We start from the raw sequence: 17,248 nt of genomic DNA, 5'->3' as shown, positions 1-17,248 counted from the left end.
CCCTTATTTTCTAGTGTAGTCCAGGCCTTAATTTGGGTCACTTTAATTCTGAATACATTTGTCCACATAGGACTTTAATACAATTTAACTAATCCACTTTAAAAGATAATTCAGATTAGTTTTCCTGTGTGTCGCCATACAGACAAGACCTAGTTCAGGGAAGGAGCTATGGTGGGGTTCTTTGTTGGGGATTGTGGAAGGTTTAAAGAGGTAGATGACTCCATTCTCTGTGGGGAGGGATCAGGAGCTGGGACATTTATTGTTGGGCAGAGAGGGCTGAGGAACTGAAAGTGTTGCTGTCCCCTTAGCTGTGACTGGTAACAAGCCGTGCAAGGAGCAGAGTCAGCCTGAAAACTGCTGTGTTTTCTCTTCCAGGTCCTTGGCCATCGGTCACCAGTATTCCTCCCTGGGGACTCAGCCCATCCTCTGCGGCAGCATCCCGGGGCTGGTCCCCAAGCAGCTGCGCTTCTGTCGGAACTATGTGGAGATCATGCCCAGCGTGGCGGAAGGGGTCAAGGTCGGGATCCAGGAGTGCCAACACCAGTTCCGTGGGAGGAGATGGAATTGCACCACCGTCAATGACAGCCTGGCCATATTTGGGCCTGTGCTAGATAAAGGTGAGTGCTGAGTGATAAGGCAAGCGAGGGTGATACCTGTGGACTATTAGCAGCAAATATACATTGAAACCCATCTTGTATAGAATCACAGAATGTCAGGGTTGGAAGAGACCTCAGGAGGTCATCTAGTCCCACCCCCCTGCTCAAAGCAGTAGTTGGTATCATTTGTCGTGACCTTTTCTTTTGGGCGGGTATAAAGTGCCATGCATATAAAGTGCAAGCTTTCTCCACCTAGCCTCCCACCTGTACGCTTCTGGCCTGATGCAGAGAGGCCATCATTAGAGCAGAGAGGACAATTCAGTCCCAGCACCCGTTCAGCCCTGGGCCTCGCCAATGAGATGGCCAACAGCAGTGGGCTCACTGGGAAGAGGACTGAGATCTCCCAACTCCTTCAGACAGGCTACCAAACACTCCTCAAGTGGTAACAGTGTTCACTTACTGCCCACCTGGGGCTGGTGTTGAACAGGTGACCTAGAGAGCTAGCATTGCCAGGGCCCTGAATCATCTAGTCTCCTCCCATAGATTTAGATTGTTAATGCAGCAGCTGTTTTCATTGGTAGAGCTGGACCTCTGGATTCCATTCCAACCAAACGTCATTTCACGCCACATCAGATGGTCTGTCAGTGATTGCTGACTGGCTTGGCCTGGCATGCTGTCAAGCAGGCTGAACGCACACACCCCCGCCCCCCCTCCCCCCGAAGGGCTGTATGTAAAGGGGAAATGATACACTGCAATCAGGATTAATGGGTTCCCCTTTCAGAGCTAATTGCGCTTTTAGTTTCTAGATTTTGGTGTTGGGCACTAGATAGAAAGATAGATAGATAGATACTGGGGCCTGCCTGGCTAAATAGATTCTGATCCAACTCCCACTGGAAGTCTTTCCATTGACTTCAAAAGGGAGCTGGATCAGGGCCTTGTCCCATATGTTAGATGCCTCTTTGGGAGCAAAAGCAACTGTTTTATTCTGCTTTTGCATCCTGGCTTTTAGGGCCCAGTCCGGCTCCCACTGACTTCAGTGGGAACACGATCAGGCCCTTAGTTTTAGATTAGCACGAATAAGTTCAGCTGTAAGGCAAACTTGCTTTGCATTTGACCTCCCCGGAGATAATGAAGCTGGACTCCCTGCCCAGTGCTGTTTAGGAATATCCGACACAGCCGGCTGCGCCTTCAGGATAGCAGCAGCACAGACCTGGAAGTAATCCTGTCAGTGTGCAATTAAAGGCACTGTTACAGGTTCCCGAAAGGACTGACGCTCCTCCCGCTGAAATTAGCTTGTCTGAAAGCCAGAGCAACGTCAGCTGACCTCATGTCAGCAGTGCAAGGCAGCCTCTAGGATACATTTCAGGAAGACCATTCTAAAGTCTGTTTATATGGTTGAGCTCATAAATTCACCTCAGGCCAGGATCCACTGTCACTTGCGATCAGGTGTCGGGGCGGGATATTGTTTTTATCCTACTGTGTAATTCAGAAGAGCTTTGGATCCTGTTGTGGTGAACTTTATAAAATTCCCGGACTACATCACAGCAGTATACTGAAAGGAATGCCTGTATCATTATTGATTGGAGAGAGACAAGGTAGTATCTTATACTGAGCCATCTTCTGTTGATGAAAGAGACAAGATTTCGAGCTTACACAGAGCTCTTCTCACATTACATTAATATATTACTATCTAGAGACACCAACCAAAATCAGGGCACTCTTGCAGTAGGCCTTGTACACCCACATGGAAAAGAAAGTGAAAGGAAGTGCTATTATCCCCAGGTTACAGATGGAGAACTGGGGCACATATGTATTAAGGTCTAGTCTATATGGTTTTTTACCAGTAAAGTTATGTTGGTTGGAGGCATGATTTTTATCAAACTAGTTATACTGGCAAAATCCCGAGAGTGGATGAACTTATAAAGATGACTCGTTTCAGAATAGTAATGCCCCTTCCCCTACAGGAATAGCTATTTTGATAGAGAGCACCTTTATAGTGATCTAATCTCAGTCACGCTGCGGGGGGTTGAACTTTCTAGTGAGGACAAGACCCAAGTGACTTGCCCAAGGTCCCTCAAGGAGTCTGGGAACTGAACTCAGGTTTACTAAATCCTAGTCCAGTACCTTCATCACGCCAGACCGCCCTAATTCCTGATACTGTCATAAACAGCACATGGGATGCCTGCGGCTGTCAGGGTATGTCTACACTGCAGTCAGGTGTGTGATTGCAGCCTGTGTAGACAAACCCAAGCTAGCTTTCATCTAGCAAGCTCCAATAAAAATCCCAGCGTAGCCATGGCAGCAGGGGTCATGAGAAGGGTGAAAAGGGGGAACAATTGTACCAGGGCCCAAGCTCAGGGGGGCCTTCTCAAAACATCAATAAAAAGGGGTGAAATGGGGATGAAATTGGAGGGGCCCCAGGAAACATGATATACCAGGGCCCCAAACTTCCTCCTAGGGCCTGCATGGCAGCATAGGCTAGCCACCCGAGTAAACACCCAGGGTCCCAGGTAGGCATGTGCTGCCATTGTTATGGGAGCTAGCTAGATCCAAGCTAGATCCAGGCCCACCTCTGACTGCAGTGTAGACATACCCCAGACACAGGGCAGCATAGCTGCTCTACTGCCCCACGCCACCTTCTGATATACCTGTGGTTATATGTTGGCGCGAAGGAAGCCCGTGCCCTGCACCTGCAGCGCCCACTGCAGTCATCGGGCGTGTGTGTGCCAGGATGGGGCCCAGATCCTGCCGTTGTGCAGTAACCAGGCTCGGCTAGGAAAAGGACGCTGGGACGATTTCATAACTGAAGAATGTTGTTCCTCGAGGGAGAATCTAACCATCCTTCAGTTTGGCTTCACCTATTGCAGGAGGCGGGGGGGGGGCGGGGGGGAGGAGAACAGCTCAGCCACATTCTTGTGCAGATCCCCGAGGGGAGGAACATACTTGAGCTACTACCAAAAGAAAAGAAAAGAAAAGAAAAGTGCTGGAGTTCACAGTTTAAAAGCCAAGTAACCGAGAAGCTAACTTCAGTGTCCCATTGCGGTCAGTGGGGCCAGGTCCTCGGCTGGTGTAAATGAGCACTGCTCCATTGCGGTCAGTGGGGCCAGGTCCTCGGATGGTGTAAATCAGCACTGCTCCACTGAAGTCACAGAAGCCAAACTGAAGTCATGGGAGCTATTCCCACTTTCACCAGTGGGGGTCTGGATCTCAGTCTTTCTTACGAAGAAGGGCTGTTTTGGTTGGGTTTTGTTGTTGTTTTTATGTTTTGATTTTCCCTGAAGAAACGCTTTCTAGGCCTGAATCTAACTGAAACTCGCTCAGTATTCATGCCACACTTGCCACTTTGGTATCTCATTACGAATTCAGGGCTAGGGTCTGACTCTGACTCAGTGATGTCAAAATCTTGCTGGACTGTGGTCATGTGAGGCCACCATGTTTTGACACTGATAGAACCATAGTCTAAAACAGGTGCCTCTCTCATGGTGAATGTGAGGAGGGGGATGCTTTAGAATCATGGACCACAAGGGTCATCTAATCTAACCCGCTGCCAACATGCAGGATTGGTTGTGTCTAAACCACCCAAGACATGGCTCCAGCCTCCCTTTGAAAGCCTCCAGTGAAAGAGCTCCCATGACCTAACGAGGCGTCTGTTCCATTGTCCTGCTGTTCTTATGGTTAGGAGGTTTTTCCTGAGATTTAATCTAAAGCTGCTATGCTGTAGTTTGAACCTACTGCCTCTTGTCCTACCCTCTGTGGCAAAAGAGAACTTTTCTCCATCTTTTTTATGGCAGCCTTTCAAGTGTCTGAAGACTGGTATCCTGTCCCTCCTTAATCTCCTCTTTTCCAAACTAAACAGACCCAGTTCCTTCAGCCTTTGCTCGTATGGCTTGCATTCCATCCCTTTCATCATCTTTGTCACTCATCTCCGGCTCCTTTCCAGTTTCTCTCCACCTTTCTATATATTGGTGACCAAAACTGGACACAGTCCTCCAGCTGAGGCCTACCCAGTGCCGAGTAGGGTGGAACTATCGCTGCCCTTGACTTGCAGGCTATGCCTTTGGTAATGCAAGCTCAAATTGCATTTGCTCTTTTTGCAACAGCATTGCATCGCATTGCTGACTCATGTCGAGGCTGTGATGCACCACAACTCTCAGATCCTTCTCAGCAGTGCTGCTGCCAAGCCAGCTTTCCCCTACATTCTGTACTTGTGCATTTGGTTTTTCTTCCCTGAGAGTAGCCCCTTAAGTTTGTCTGTTAAATTTCATTGGGTCGTCTCTAGCCCAGTTCTCCAATCTATCAAGACCCCGCTGAATTTTAGCTGTATGTTCCAAAGTGTTGGCAACCGCCCCACCCCCGCTTTGTGTCATCTGCAAACGTGATCAGTCTGCTCTCTAGTCCTACATCCAGGTCATTCATACAGATGTTAAACCACACCGGACCCAGAACAGATCCTGGTGGAACAGCACTTGAGACCTCCCTCCAATCCAACGTCGTTCCATTAATAGTTACTCTTTGTTTGTGGTTCTTTAACCAAGTATGTATCCACTTAATGGTAGTTCTGTGGAGCCCGCATTTCTCCAGTTTACTTATCAAAATGTCACGTGGGACTGAATTGAAAGCCTTGCTGAGGTTCAGGTATATTATGTCGAAGGCTATGTTTTAGTCATGGGTATTTTTAGTAAAAGTCATGGACAGGATATACCCCTAACTAAATCCTGCAGGGGGGGAGGGCAGCCCGGGGTGCTGTGGGTGCTTGGTGGGGGGGGATGGTCCAGGGGGTGCTGCAGATGCTCAGAGGGAGCAGCCCGGGACCCCCGCTGGTGCTGGGGGAGGAGGGGCAGGAGGTGGCGCACAGCCTGGGACCCCTGCTGGTGCTGCGGGGGGCAGGTTGGCAGGAATGGCAGGCTCCCTACCTGGCTCCTCGAGGGCTCTGGGTGGCGCTTACCTTGGGGGTCTCCCTGGAAGCAGCGACATGTCCCTCCCCCAGCTCCCATTGGCCAGGAATTGCAGCCAATGGGAGCTGCGGGGGTGGTGCCTGTGGTTGGAGGCAGCATGTAGAGCTAGGAGCTGATGGAGAGACATTCTGGGGGGACCTCCAAGGTAAGCACCGCCCAGAGCCCTCACCTCCTCCTGCACCCCAACCCCCAGCTCTGAGCCCCCTCCCACATGCACCCAAACTCCCGCTGCTGCTGGAGTTGGAGGGAGGGGGCAGGCAGTAGCCCGAGACTGCTGCAGCCGCCACCGGTGTGGTTGGCCCAGGAGCTGCCGGAGTGGCCGTTGCAGAAGTCACCGGAAAGTCACAGAATCCGTGACCTCCGTGACAGACTCGTAGCCTTAATTATGTCCACCACATACCCCATCCACCAAATCAGTTACCCCGTCAAAGAAGGAAATCAAGCTGGTTTGGCATGATTTGTTCTTGGTAAATCCATGCTGGCTGTTAGTGGTTACCCAGGGCCAGATTTAGGGGCAAGCGACCCAGGCGACTGCCTGACGTGCCGGGCTTGCGGGGTGCCGGGCTTGGGGGGTTGTTTTTGTTGTTGGCGACAAAAGGGAAAATAGAATGTTTGAAGTAACATGTTTCAGGTATTCCGTATGTGGATTCATTTTTCACTAACCTCCTAGAATGTTCTGGACCTTTGTAGAATCTCGTGGAACCTTCCAGACTTTCTGAGAACTACATTTTCCTTGAACCTCCTAGAATGTTGTCCGCTGTACTCTCGCAGGTATATAAGGGGTGTTGTGTCACCAGTCAGTCAGTGAGATATAAGAACAAACTGAAGTGAAGTGAGAGCCCAGCTGCGATATTGTGAACCTTGTTTTATTGTGTAATTATGAAAGCGTACTTGTGTTTTAAGACTTGAAGAGTGTAAATAGCGACGAATAAAGGACATATTTAATGAGACGCCAGAGACATCTATTGAACCTCTATCTGTGCAACAATATAAAAGAAATACTGGTTCTTCTTTTGCCATGCTTCACATGTAATGTTGGATGACTTTCTAAGACCGCGGAACAGAGACTTTTGTTCTCCCTCATACTGTTTGTTTTCCCCATAGACAATAAAAGATGCCCCAAAAGAAGCCTTCAGGAGCTCATTGTAGGAAGCAAAAAGCTCAGTTGCAATCTAGTTTGCAGCAAGGAACAAATCTGATGGGAAACAAAAGGGGGCGGGGGGCACCAAAGACACTCCTTGCTTGCGGTACCATTTGGTCTAGGGCTGGCCCTGTGATCACCCCTTCATCTCCAGGTAGTCACAAATTGAATGTTTTATACATTGCTTTAGCAGCTTCCCAGGTATCAAAGCCAGGCTGACTGGTCTCTAGTTTCCTGGCTCCTCCTTTTCCCCTTTTTTAAAGATGGGCACCACCTTAGTCCTTCTCCAGTTGTGCAGCCCCTCTCCTGTCATCCATGAGTTTGTAAATATTATTGCCGGGGGCTCTGAGATTTCTTCAGCTAATTCCTTCAGCTCCCACAGGTGAATAGCATCCAGCCCTGCTGATTTGAATTTATTCTGATTGGTCAGAAGATCTCTGACATGTTCTTCACTTACCCCGATCTGCATCCCTCCCCTTTTATTCTCTATGGTAACTTCGGTAATCATCCGATCACATCTTATTTTTTGTGAGAAGACTGAAACAAAGTAGGCATTGAGCAGCTCTGCCTCATTATCTTCCGTTCCCAGCTCACCTTCTCCACTGAGCAGCGGACCCACACCCTCCTTGATCTTTCCCTTTTTGTCTGACATATTTGAAGAACCCCTTCTTGTTGTTTCTAATGTTTCTTGCTAGCTGTAACTCATTCTTTGCCTTGGCTTTCCTGATTTTGTCCCTAAACGCTCGTGCTATTCCCATGTACGCTTCCTTGGTGACATGCCCCTCCTTCCATTTCCTGTAGGTATTCCTTTTGCGTTTTAGATAGGTAAAAAGCTCCTTGTGTCCACACATGCAAGGAAAAACCCTTGTTATGGGGTGTGGCTGCCCCATAGCACTCCCTACTGGCTAAGTGTAGCACTACAGGTACTCCCTGCTTCAGTTTCTCTCCTCGGCGTGCCACACATCAGTCTGTTCTGGAGATGTCTTAACCCTCTGGCCACGTCACAGAACAAGAATTCCAAAATAAAAAGTCCCAAACAAACAAAAAGGTTCTTCTGCTCTGTGGGGCTTCTCTCTACCCTATGGGCCCTATTCCCAGCCCCTTTCTGGGCTACCTTTCTCTGCTCTGGGCTAGCTCTGGAGTACCCTTCTCCTGCAGAGCCTGGCTCAGAGCCTTCACAGGAGCAAGCCTTACTGCCTGTGGGCCTGAGTGCTAGACTGATCTCTCGCAGCTCTTTTATAAGGCCAAGGTGCCCATTAAGCTACCACCTGATCCTCCTTAGCCCCACCCCCTCAGGCTGGGAAGCAGCTAATTAATTATGGCACAGGTGTGGATGGCTCCATCTCCCCGTAAACGGCCAGTCACCCCTTGACACCTCTATGGTATAACATGGCTTAGCTACAATCATACATGATTTAAACATGATTGTTTCTGTAGCAGAGACAGGCCTATAGGAAGTTACATCATCAGTGATACTCAGGATCATGTCTAACCCTCAACGAGGCCTGATGTTCACGGGTGTCTAGGTGATTTCAGATGTGGGCTCTGCTCCCATTTGGACATATCAGAGTCTCATTTACTGGCCAGGAAGCCTCTCGCTCTGCTCTACTTCACCAGGTGATAACCAGGCAGGGTTCAAGAGTCCAAGAGCCACCAGCATTCATGCCATTGGACAAACGGACTATTCAGTTTTCCCATCCCTGGCATCAGAACAGTTACATGCCTATTCATGCTGAACCTTTTGGGCATTCCCCTGGCTCCTGCAGTGGTGTTTGCCTAGCTGAACCGTGCTGCAGGGCTGGGGAAAGCTTCTCAGGGGTAGGGAGATCTGGTGTTATTAAAAAGTTGTTAGTTACACTATGTTTTCCCTTCCATCTGGTCTTAGTGTCTCTTGTGCTTTCTTTGTTAGTGCCAATGGATGGGCAGCTCAGGGGAAAGAATCACAGCATGGGTAGAACGCATGGTTCTTTCTCTGCAAACCACTGGAAACAAGCATCCCAGATTCTCCCAAACTCTTTGGCATGCGAGCTACCCTGCGAAACAAATCCTGGTGCGTGGAAGGGAAAAATTAATGTGGTCCCCATTACTCACCCATCCACTCCTATTGATCGATCCTATTCGTGGAACACCAGTCACTATGACATCTACACCCTTTTATTCTATTTTTTGTGGGAAGAGAATCCTTTATTAAAGTGTTTGTCATCATAAAACCATCTTTAGGGCCCAAATCCTACTCCTGACACTTGTGGAAATCCATTTGTTTCTAGGTCATTCATTGCTCTAGATGTTACATGGGTATCGCTTAACTGAAAGTTGAATTTGCCCAAGAAACGTGCTTTAAAGTTATCAAAGCAGCTTTATTCTTACAGGTTACACCCAGTGGTTTAGCTAAGAAGCGTGGCTCATCCACCAGAAATCTGTTGTATCTTTTGATTTAACAAGGAGCAAACACTAGACTGGATACAGTCTGGATAATATATTGTAACAATTCTGCCTAGGCAACAGAGGGTGGACTAACTAATCTAATAGGTAATTTCCATCTCTAACTCCTATGGTTCTATTAAGGATTGTATCTGTCTATCTATGCATTTATAAGGTGACTATCCCTGAATTGTGTTAGTCTATGTTGTTCATTTAAATCTCCCAAAGCAATGTGAATTTGAATTCAATTTGAAATGCTTTGGGGCAAAAAAAACATGATTCAACATGAACAAAAGACAAAAAAACAAAGGACAAAAGAAAAAAAAAGCAAACCCAGAAATCTTATTAGGTCCCTGTCTCTTTAAGAGACCTCAGCACATAATTAAGCCGGAATAAAAGTTTCCTCCCCCCTCTTTCAATAAAAGTAAATGACCTCAAACTATTTAAGCCCCCTGTTCGTTTAAATTTTAAAAGGGAGCCCTTGTCCATCCACTTCTTTCACTCCCTCCTACCCCTCCTTGAGAAAGACTGGCCGGGGCTCTAAACCTGCCAGCTGGACTGAGAAATGGCTAACAGTTATTGTGGAGGAGCAGCTTTTAATGAACTATTGAAGAATGATACATTGATGGAGTAATGGGAGTTTAAGTCGCCCTGTAATGAAACAGGTTCTCAATGCGGGCCCATTGTGGTGTAAATACGGCACGACTCTCCCACTGTTTGGTCAGGACTAAATAGGAGAAGACAGAGGGGGGTCAGCTTATGGGGGTCTCTGCTTTAGTTAATCAATCTGATTGGATTAGGGTCACTGCGACCCCTAATAATGTCAAAGGTCGTGGCAAACTGGATTAAATGCTTTGTTGAGGAGGCCTTGGATTCTTTCAGCCTTCGTGAACGGAGCTTGTTTATTAGAGTTTAACACTCGTGCAACCTTTGAAAGTCACAGTGTCCCTTTTTGTGCATCTGTGTGTTTGCCTGGGTGCGTGTGTGTTTGCTGAGTGTGCGCGTGTGTTGCCTCGGCAAGCATCTGCACCGGCCAGATGTGCCCTCTCGGAGCATTTATCAAACTCACAGTGGACAAATGGGAACCTAACGGCAGGCTTGGAGGTTTGGAGACATAAATTCATTCCGTACCCCAATGGAACATCATGAGCTGCAGAAAGAATTCTTTGCCATCACTCCTGCTAGTGTGCAAATGACAGAAGCCAAGCCCCAAAGCCAATGGTGTGACCTCTGGATCAGTTTCCTCTGATTTTAACCCCAGGAAACATTACCCATATCCAGCAAGAAGATTAATGCTGCATGAGACTTGCCTCTTTCGAAGCCGTACGATGGTCTCCTTATTAGTGGGGAGGGACTTGGACTTCCAGAGGTTGCAAGAACCCATGCTTGAGTGGCCAAGGCAAGGGGAAGGATGTGAATGAATGAGTTACTGTGATCTGCCTTGGGGACCCCAACCTGTTCTGAAAGCCCAAGTGTGAAAAGATGATCCTGGCTTGACCTCGATTTCACAGCAAGCATTGCTGGACAGGTACAGTAGATTTCTTAGCAGGCAGAGAAATTATGCCAACCCATCTTTTGAGGGCTTCATCCGGCAGTGATAATAAATGATAATAATGTCATGTCATTTATGCTGATATCACAGCGCTGGATCCCAAACCATATATTTCTTCATTTAATCAGTTCATAGATTTTAAGGCCAGAAGGAACCATTAGATCCTCTAGTCTGACCTCCTGTATTACCCAGGCCATAGAATTTCATCTTGTTATTCCCGTATTGACTCCAATAAAGCCAGTTTTCCCAAAAGGCCTCCAGTCTTGATCTGAAGACTTCAAGTGATGAAGAATCCACTAAGCCCCTTGGCTATTTGTTTCAATGGTTAATCACCCTCGGTTAACAAAAAAGTACTTTATTTTTCATTTGAATTTGTTTGCCTTTAACTTCCAGCCATTGGATCTTGTTCTGCCTTTCACTGCTAGATCAAAGAGCTCTCTAGAACCTGGTGTTTTCTCTCCAGGTCTCAGCATATCCTAAATGTACCCAGCCATTTGATGGCATCATCATCAGCCAGGTGGAGAGCCGGTAGCCAGCTGTCGAAATACGTCAGTGGGCGCTGGGCAAGGATATGTGACATAGTCTGAAGTTGACTGCAGCTGCCTTGCGGGTCATTAGACAAACCGCATTTAAGAGATTAGTCACGCAGTTGCCCTGTCCTGTTCGAAACCAGTTCAGAGATGAACACAGGAGCCTTAGCAGTTCAGAACCTGGTGGGCAGACGGTTGGGTCTGTGACGAGAGAGTGATTAATGATTGTCCTTGCTGACCACTTGTTGCGCCAAGCAGATTCCACTCTCATGTCCTGTGGTGGCATAAATGACCATAAAGGGCATCTAGAAAAGAGGCAAGCTGGTGGGTGGTTGAAGAGGTCTGCGTACAAAGGCAGGTCACTGTTCTCACGGATTTGGGCCAGTAGCATGACAGAGGCCTTCTCACAGTGAATATGGGGTGGTGCTATGTTACTAAGTATTGGCAGGTAATTCTATTTAATAAAGCAAGTATCCGTGACACCTTAGCTATAAAATCTATATCAGCAGGTTAGATACACCTACACACACCCTGAAGGGCTACGTTCGACACAGACAGAGAGTGGGAGAAAGGAAGTACCATTATGCCCATGTGACGGGAGAACGGAGACATTAAATGATTTGGCCCAAGTTTACTCAGGAAGACAGGAGGCTCTCTTGTAGTCTAGTCTAGCATCTAAACCACAAAACTATCCTTCCTCTTACAAGAGAAGCTCCTGAACATTGACAGAAGGGGTGGATGTTTCTGCGGGCTCAGGCTATACCTTAGTAACTGGCATTCCTTACCAGGAGCTTCATCCTGCTACTGTTGAAAGCAGTTGGAGTGTTGCCCTTGACTTCAGTAGCAACAGACCAGGGCCTCAAATTTCCCACCCTAAAGATTAGAGGGGACACAAGCCCTTGCAGTAAGGTAACATATTGCTCAGCGAGACCAAGTCTCTCACCTCTGACAGAAGAGTCTTGCCCTCTGCCCTGTACTGAAGAGATCACTCTTGCAAGAAGCTGCAGAGTTAAGACTAAGGGATTTAGACAATCTCAATAATATTTTCTTGATGGCGCGCCAACATCTTGCTCGTCTCTGTGCCAAACGCCTTCCCTCCTGCTCCCCACCCTCTACCCCCACATCCTGGATCAGACTTTTTCACTTCTGCAATAAAGTGTGGCATCAGCAGAGAGCCACGAGACATTTATTTTTCCGGGAGGTTGGTATGTTACATGTAGGAGGTTGGATGAAAATCTCTGTCTCTCTCTGATGCAAATTTTCCCCAGAGGACCTGATTTCCCACCACACCCCTTCCACCTCTGTGCTAGTGGCAATTTGGGCAGCTGCCCAGGTATCAACAACAAAGATCTACAAACTGTACCTGGTAACCATGGGGGAAAGAACTGGAAGGAACAGGATTGAACATCTATCCGTACAAGTTGCACTTGGCCATGCAGGTGAATAAATGCAGACCACCAGCCACTTACCCCTGATCTGTCTGTCTCCTTTCTTGATGCTAGACAAAACAGACAGAGGCAGCTCTTGGAATCAGGGCAGCTGTGTCGGCTCTATACAGTAGCAAATCGGCATTGTATGTTGAGGTAGGAGCTGGGGGAACTGTTTCAGGAGATAAGCTGATCCTGGTGAGGTAAGGAAGGAAGACTATCTCCATGTGTAGGCATTGCACAAGTGACTATGAGTATGTCTACACTGCACACTAAGCTCGGGTCTGTGGGACCCGGACTTGTGGACTCAATGTTTCCAACCCCATGCCTGAGCATCCACACTGCATGGTAAACTGGGACTTATCGTTGCTGGACCTAGGTTTCACAGCCACACTAACATGTACATACTGCACTGTGCAGACCTTCTGACTTTGATCTGCGCCTTGAGCTGCCTTCACATAAGAACAGCAATACTGGGTCAGTACAATGGTCCATCTAGCCCAGTATCCTGTCTCTGACAATGGCCAGTGCCAGATGCTTCAGAGGGAATGAACAGAACAGGGCAATTTCAAGTGATCCATCCCTTGTCGGCCAGTCTCAGCTTCTAGCCGTTGGCAGATTAGGGACACCCAGAGCATGGGGTTTGCATCCCTGACCATTTTGGCTAATAGCCATTGATGGACCTAACCTATGTGAACTTATCTAATTCTTTTTTTAACCCAGTTATACTTTTGGCCTTCACAATATCCCCTGGCAATGAGTTCCACATGTTGACTGTGCGTTGTGGGAAGATGTACTTCTTTTTCATAGAATCATAGAAGATTAGGGTTGGAAGAGACCTCAGGAGGTCATGCAGTCGAACCCCCTGCTCAGTGCAGGACCAACCCCAACTAACCCCAACTTTGTCAAGGACCTACCCCAATTTTGTCAAGCTGTGCCTTAAAAACAAATAAGGATGGAGATTCCACAGCCTCCCTGTGTAACCCATTCCAGTGCTTCACCATCCTTCTAGTGAAACAGTGTTTCCTAATATCCAACCTAGACCTCCCACACTGCAACTTGAGACCATTGCTCCTTGTTCTGTCATTTGCCACCACTGAGAACAGCCTAGCTCCATCTTCTTTGGAACACCCCTTCAGGTAGTTAAAGACTGCCATCATATCCCCCCTCACTATTCTCTTCTGCAGATTAAATAAGCCTAGTTCCCTCAGCCTCTCCTCATAAGTCATGTACTCCAGCCTCCTAATCATTTTTGTTGCCCTCCACTGGACTCTCTTCAATTTGTCCACATCCTTTCCGTAGTGGGGGGCCCAAAACTGGATGCAGTACTCCAGATGTGGCCTCACCAGTGCCGAGTAGAGGGGAATAATCACTTCCCTCAATCTGCCTACAGTGCTCCTACAAATGCAGCCCAATATGCCATTAGCCTTCTTGGCAACAAGGGCACACTATTGAGTCATGTCCAGCTTCTTGTCCACTATAATCCCCAGGTCCTTTTCTGCAGAGCTGCTGCTTAACCAGTCGGTCCCCATGCATGGGATTCTTCCATCCTAAATCCATTCTGCATTTGTCCTTGTAGAACCTCATCAGATTTTTTTTTGGCCCAATCCTCCAATTTGTCTAGGTCACTCTGGACCCTATCCCTAACCTCCAGCATATCTACCTCTCCCCCCAGCTTAGTGTCATCCACAAACTTGCTGAGGGTGCAATCCATCCCATCATCCAGATCATTAATGAAGATGTTGAACAAACCCAGCCCCAGGACTGACCCCTGGGGCACTCCGCTTGATACCAGCTGCCAACTAGACCTCGAGGCATTGATCACTACCTGTTGAGCCTGACGATCTAGCCAGCTTTCTATCCACCTTATAGTCCATTCATCCAATCCATACTTTTTTAACTTGCTTGCAAGAATACTATGGGAGACCATATCAAAAGCTTTGCTAAAGTCAAGGTATATCACATCCACCACTTTCCCCATATCCACAGGGCCAGTTATCTCATCATAGGAGGCAATCCGGTTGGTCAGGCATGACTTGCCCTTGGTAAATCCATGCTGACTGTTCCTGATTACCTTCCTCTCCTCCAAGTGCTTCAAAATAGATTCCTTGAGGACCTGCTCCATGATTTTTCCAGAGACTGAGGTGAAGCTGACCGGTCTGTAGTTCCCTGGGTTCTCCTTCCCTTTTTTAAAGATGGGCACTATTTTTGCCTTTTTCCAAGCATCCTGGACCTCCCCCAGTCACCATGAGTTTTCAAAGATAATGGCCAATGGCTCTGCAATCACATCAGCCAACTCCCTCAGCACCCTTGGATGCATTAGATCTGGACCCATGGACTTATGCATGTCCAACTTTTCTAAATAGTCCTTAACCTGTTCTTTCACCACTGAGGGCTACTCACCTCCTCCCCATACTGTGCTGCCCAGTGCAGCAGTCTGGGAGCTGACCTTGTCTGTGAAGACCGAGGCAAAAAAAGCATTGAGTACTTCAGCTTTCTCCACATCATCTGTCACTAGGTTGCCTCCCCTATTCAGTAAGGGTCCCACACTTTCCCTGACCTTCTCTTTGTTGCTAACATACCTGTAGAAACCCTTCTTGTTGCCCTTCACATGCCTTGCTAGCTGCAACTCCTGTTGTGCTTTGGCTTTCCTGATTACACCCCTGCATGCTCAAGCAATATCTTTATACTCCTCCCTAGCTTCCACTTCTTGTAAGCTTCTTTTTGTGTTTAAGTTCACCAAAGATTTCTCTGTTAAGCCAAGCTGGTTGCCTGCCATATTTGCTATTCTTTCTGCACATCGGGATGGTTTGTTCCTGTGCCTTCAACAAGGCTTCTTTAAAATACAGCCCACTCTCCTGGACTCCTTTCCCCCCTATATTAGCTCCCAGGTGATCCTGCCCATCAGTTCCCTAAGAAAGTCAAAGTCTGCTTTTCTGAAATCCAGGGTCCCGATTTTGCTACTCTTCTTTCTTCCTTTTGTCAGGATCCTGAACTCAACCATCTCATGATCACTGCTGCCAGGGTTGCCACCCACTTCTACTTCCCCTATCTGTTTGTGAGCAGCAGATCAAGAGGAGCACGGCCCCTAGTTGGTTCCTCCAGCACTTGCACCAGGAAGTTGGCTCCAACTCTCTCCAAAAACTTCCTGGATTGTCTGTGCACTGCTGTATTGCTCTCCCAGCAGATGCCAGGGTGATTGAAGTCCCCCATTAAAACCAGGGCCTGTGATCTGGAAACTTCAGTTAGTTGTCCGAAGAAAGTCTCGTCTACCTCCTCCTCCTGGTCTGGTGGTCTATAGCAGACGCCCACCACGACATCACCCTTGTTGCTCTCACCTCTAAACTTAACCCAAAGACTCTCAACAGGCTTTTCTGCAGTGTCATACCGGAGCGCTGAGCAATCATACTGCTCCCTTACATATAGGACAACTCCTCCACCTTTTCTCCCATGCCTGAACAGTTTATACCCATCCACAACAGAGCTCCAGTCATGTGAGTTACCCCACCAGGTCTCTGTTATTCCAATCACACCATAGTTCCTTGACTGTGCCAGGACTTCCAATTCTTCCTGCTTGTTTCCCAGGCTTCCTGCATTCGTGTACAGGCACCTAAGATAACTAGCCGATTACCCTACTTTCTCAGTATGAATCAGGAGGCCTCCCCTGTTGCACCCTCCTCCTTGTGTTCCCTCCCGGTATCCCACTTCCCCACTTACCTCAGGGCTTAGGTCACCGTCCACCAGCAAACCTGGTTTAAAGCCCTCCTCACGAGGTTAGCAAGCCTGCCTGCGAAGATGCTCTTCCCACTCTTCGTTAGGTGGATCCCATCTCTTCCTAGCAAGCCTTCTTCCTGGAACAACATCCCGTGGTTAAAGAATCCAAAACCCTCTCTCTGACACTACCTGTGTAGCCAAGCATTTACCTACAGAATTCAATGGTCCTTACCTGGGCCTTTTCCTTCAACAGGGAGGATGGATAAGAACATGACTTGCGCCTCAAACTCTTCTATCCTTCTTCCCAGAGCCACATAGTCTGCAGTGACCTCCTCAAGGTCACTCTTGGCAGTATCATTGGTGCCCTCATGGAGAAGTAGGAAGGGGCGGTGGTCCGAGGGCTTGATCAGTCTCAGCAGGCACTCTGTCACATTCTGAACTTCTCGAATTTCCCGGTCTGGACAGCAGATGGATGACTCCTTCCCCCTTAGGAGGGAGTCCCCGACCACCACCACCCATCTCCTCCTCATGGTACTGGTGGACGTGGAACCCCCATACTTTGGGCAATGCATCCCATACCTTCTGGTCGATGGGGTCTCCTTCTGATCCCTTCCCTCTGATAACTCTCCCAAACCATTCTCTTTTGTTTGTTTTAAACCTGAAAAATAATGGGGCTTGGACCCAAGTCAGAGCAGGCCATGAGTTCTGATCTCTCTCCTCCAGCAGGGTCCTAGGGGCTTGCTGACCTGAGTTAGGCTGATTTGTATGGGGACAGAAGCAGGCTTGGGCTCAAACCTGAGCCAGAGCCCGCGCTTAGTGTGCCATGTAAACTTACCCTGTGTGCTGTTAGCACCTTCCTTTGAGCCACCCATGGAGCACAGTTGCAATGATATGAAAGGGAAGCGGGTTGTG

The 17,248-nt window shown here is 48.1% G+C and overlaps 1 protein-coding gene across 1 annotated transcript in view; it reads left to right on the top strand.

Moving 5' to 3' along the window:
- Positions 1-405: 405 nt before the first annotated feature.
- WNT3A (Wnt family member 3A) overlaps positions 406-17,248 on the top strand; it is a 54,807-nt gene continuing 37,964 nt past the window's right edge. Inside the window, exon 1 of the mRNA XM_048837380.2 lies at positions 406-617. Coding sequence (XP_048693337.1) covers positions 491-617 — 127 coding nt within the window. The 5' untranslated portion in view covers positions 406-490. The remainder of the gene's footprint in view (positions 618-17,248) is intronic.

Source organism: Caretta caretta, chromosome 2, assembly GCF_965140235.1.
Source record: "Caretta caretta isolate rCarCar2 chromosome 2, rCarCar1.hap1, whole genome shotgun sequence".
Lineage (NCBI taxonomy): Eukaryota > Metazoa > Chordata > Testudines > Cheloniidae > Caretta > Caretta caretta.
This window is presented reverse-complemented; position numbering and strand designations above follow the sequence as displayed.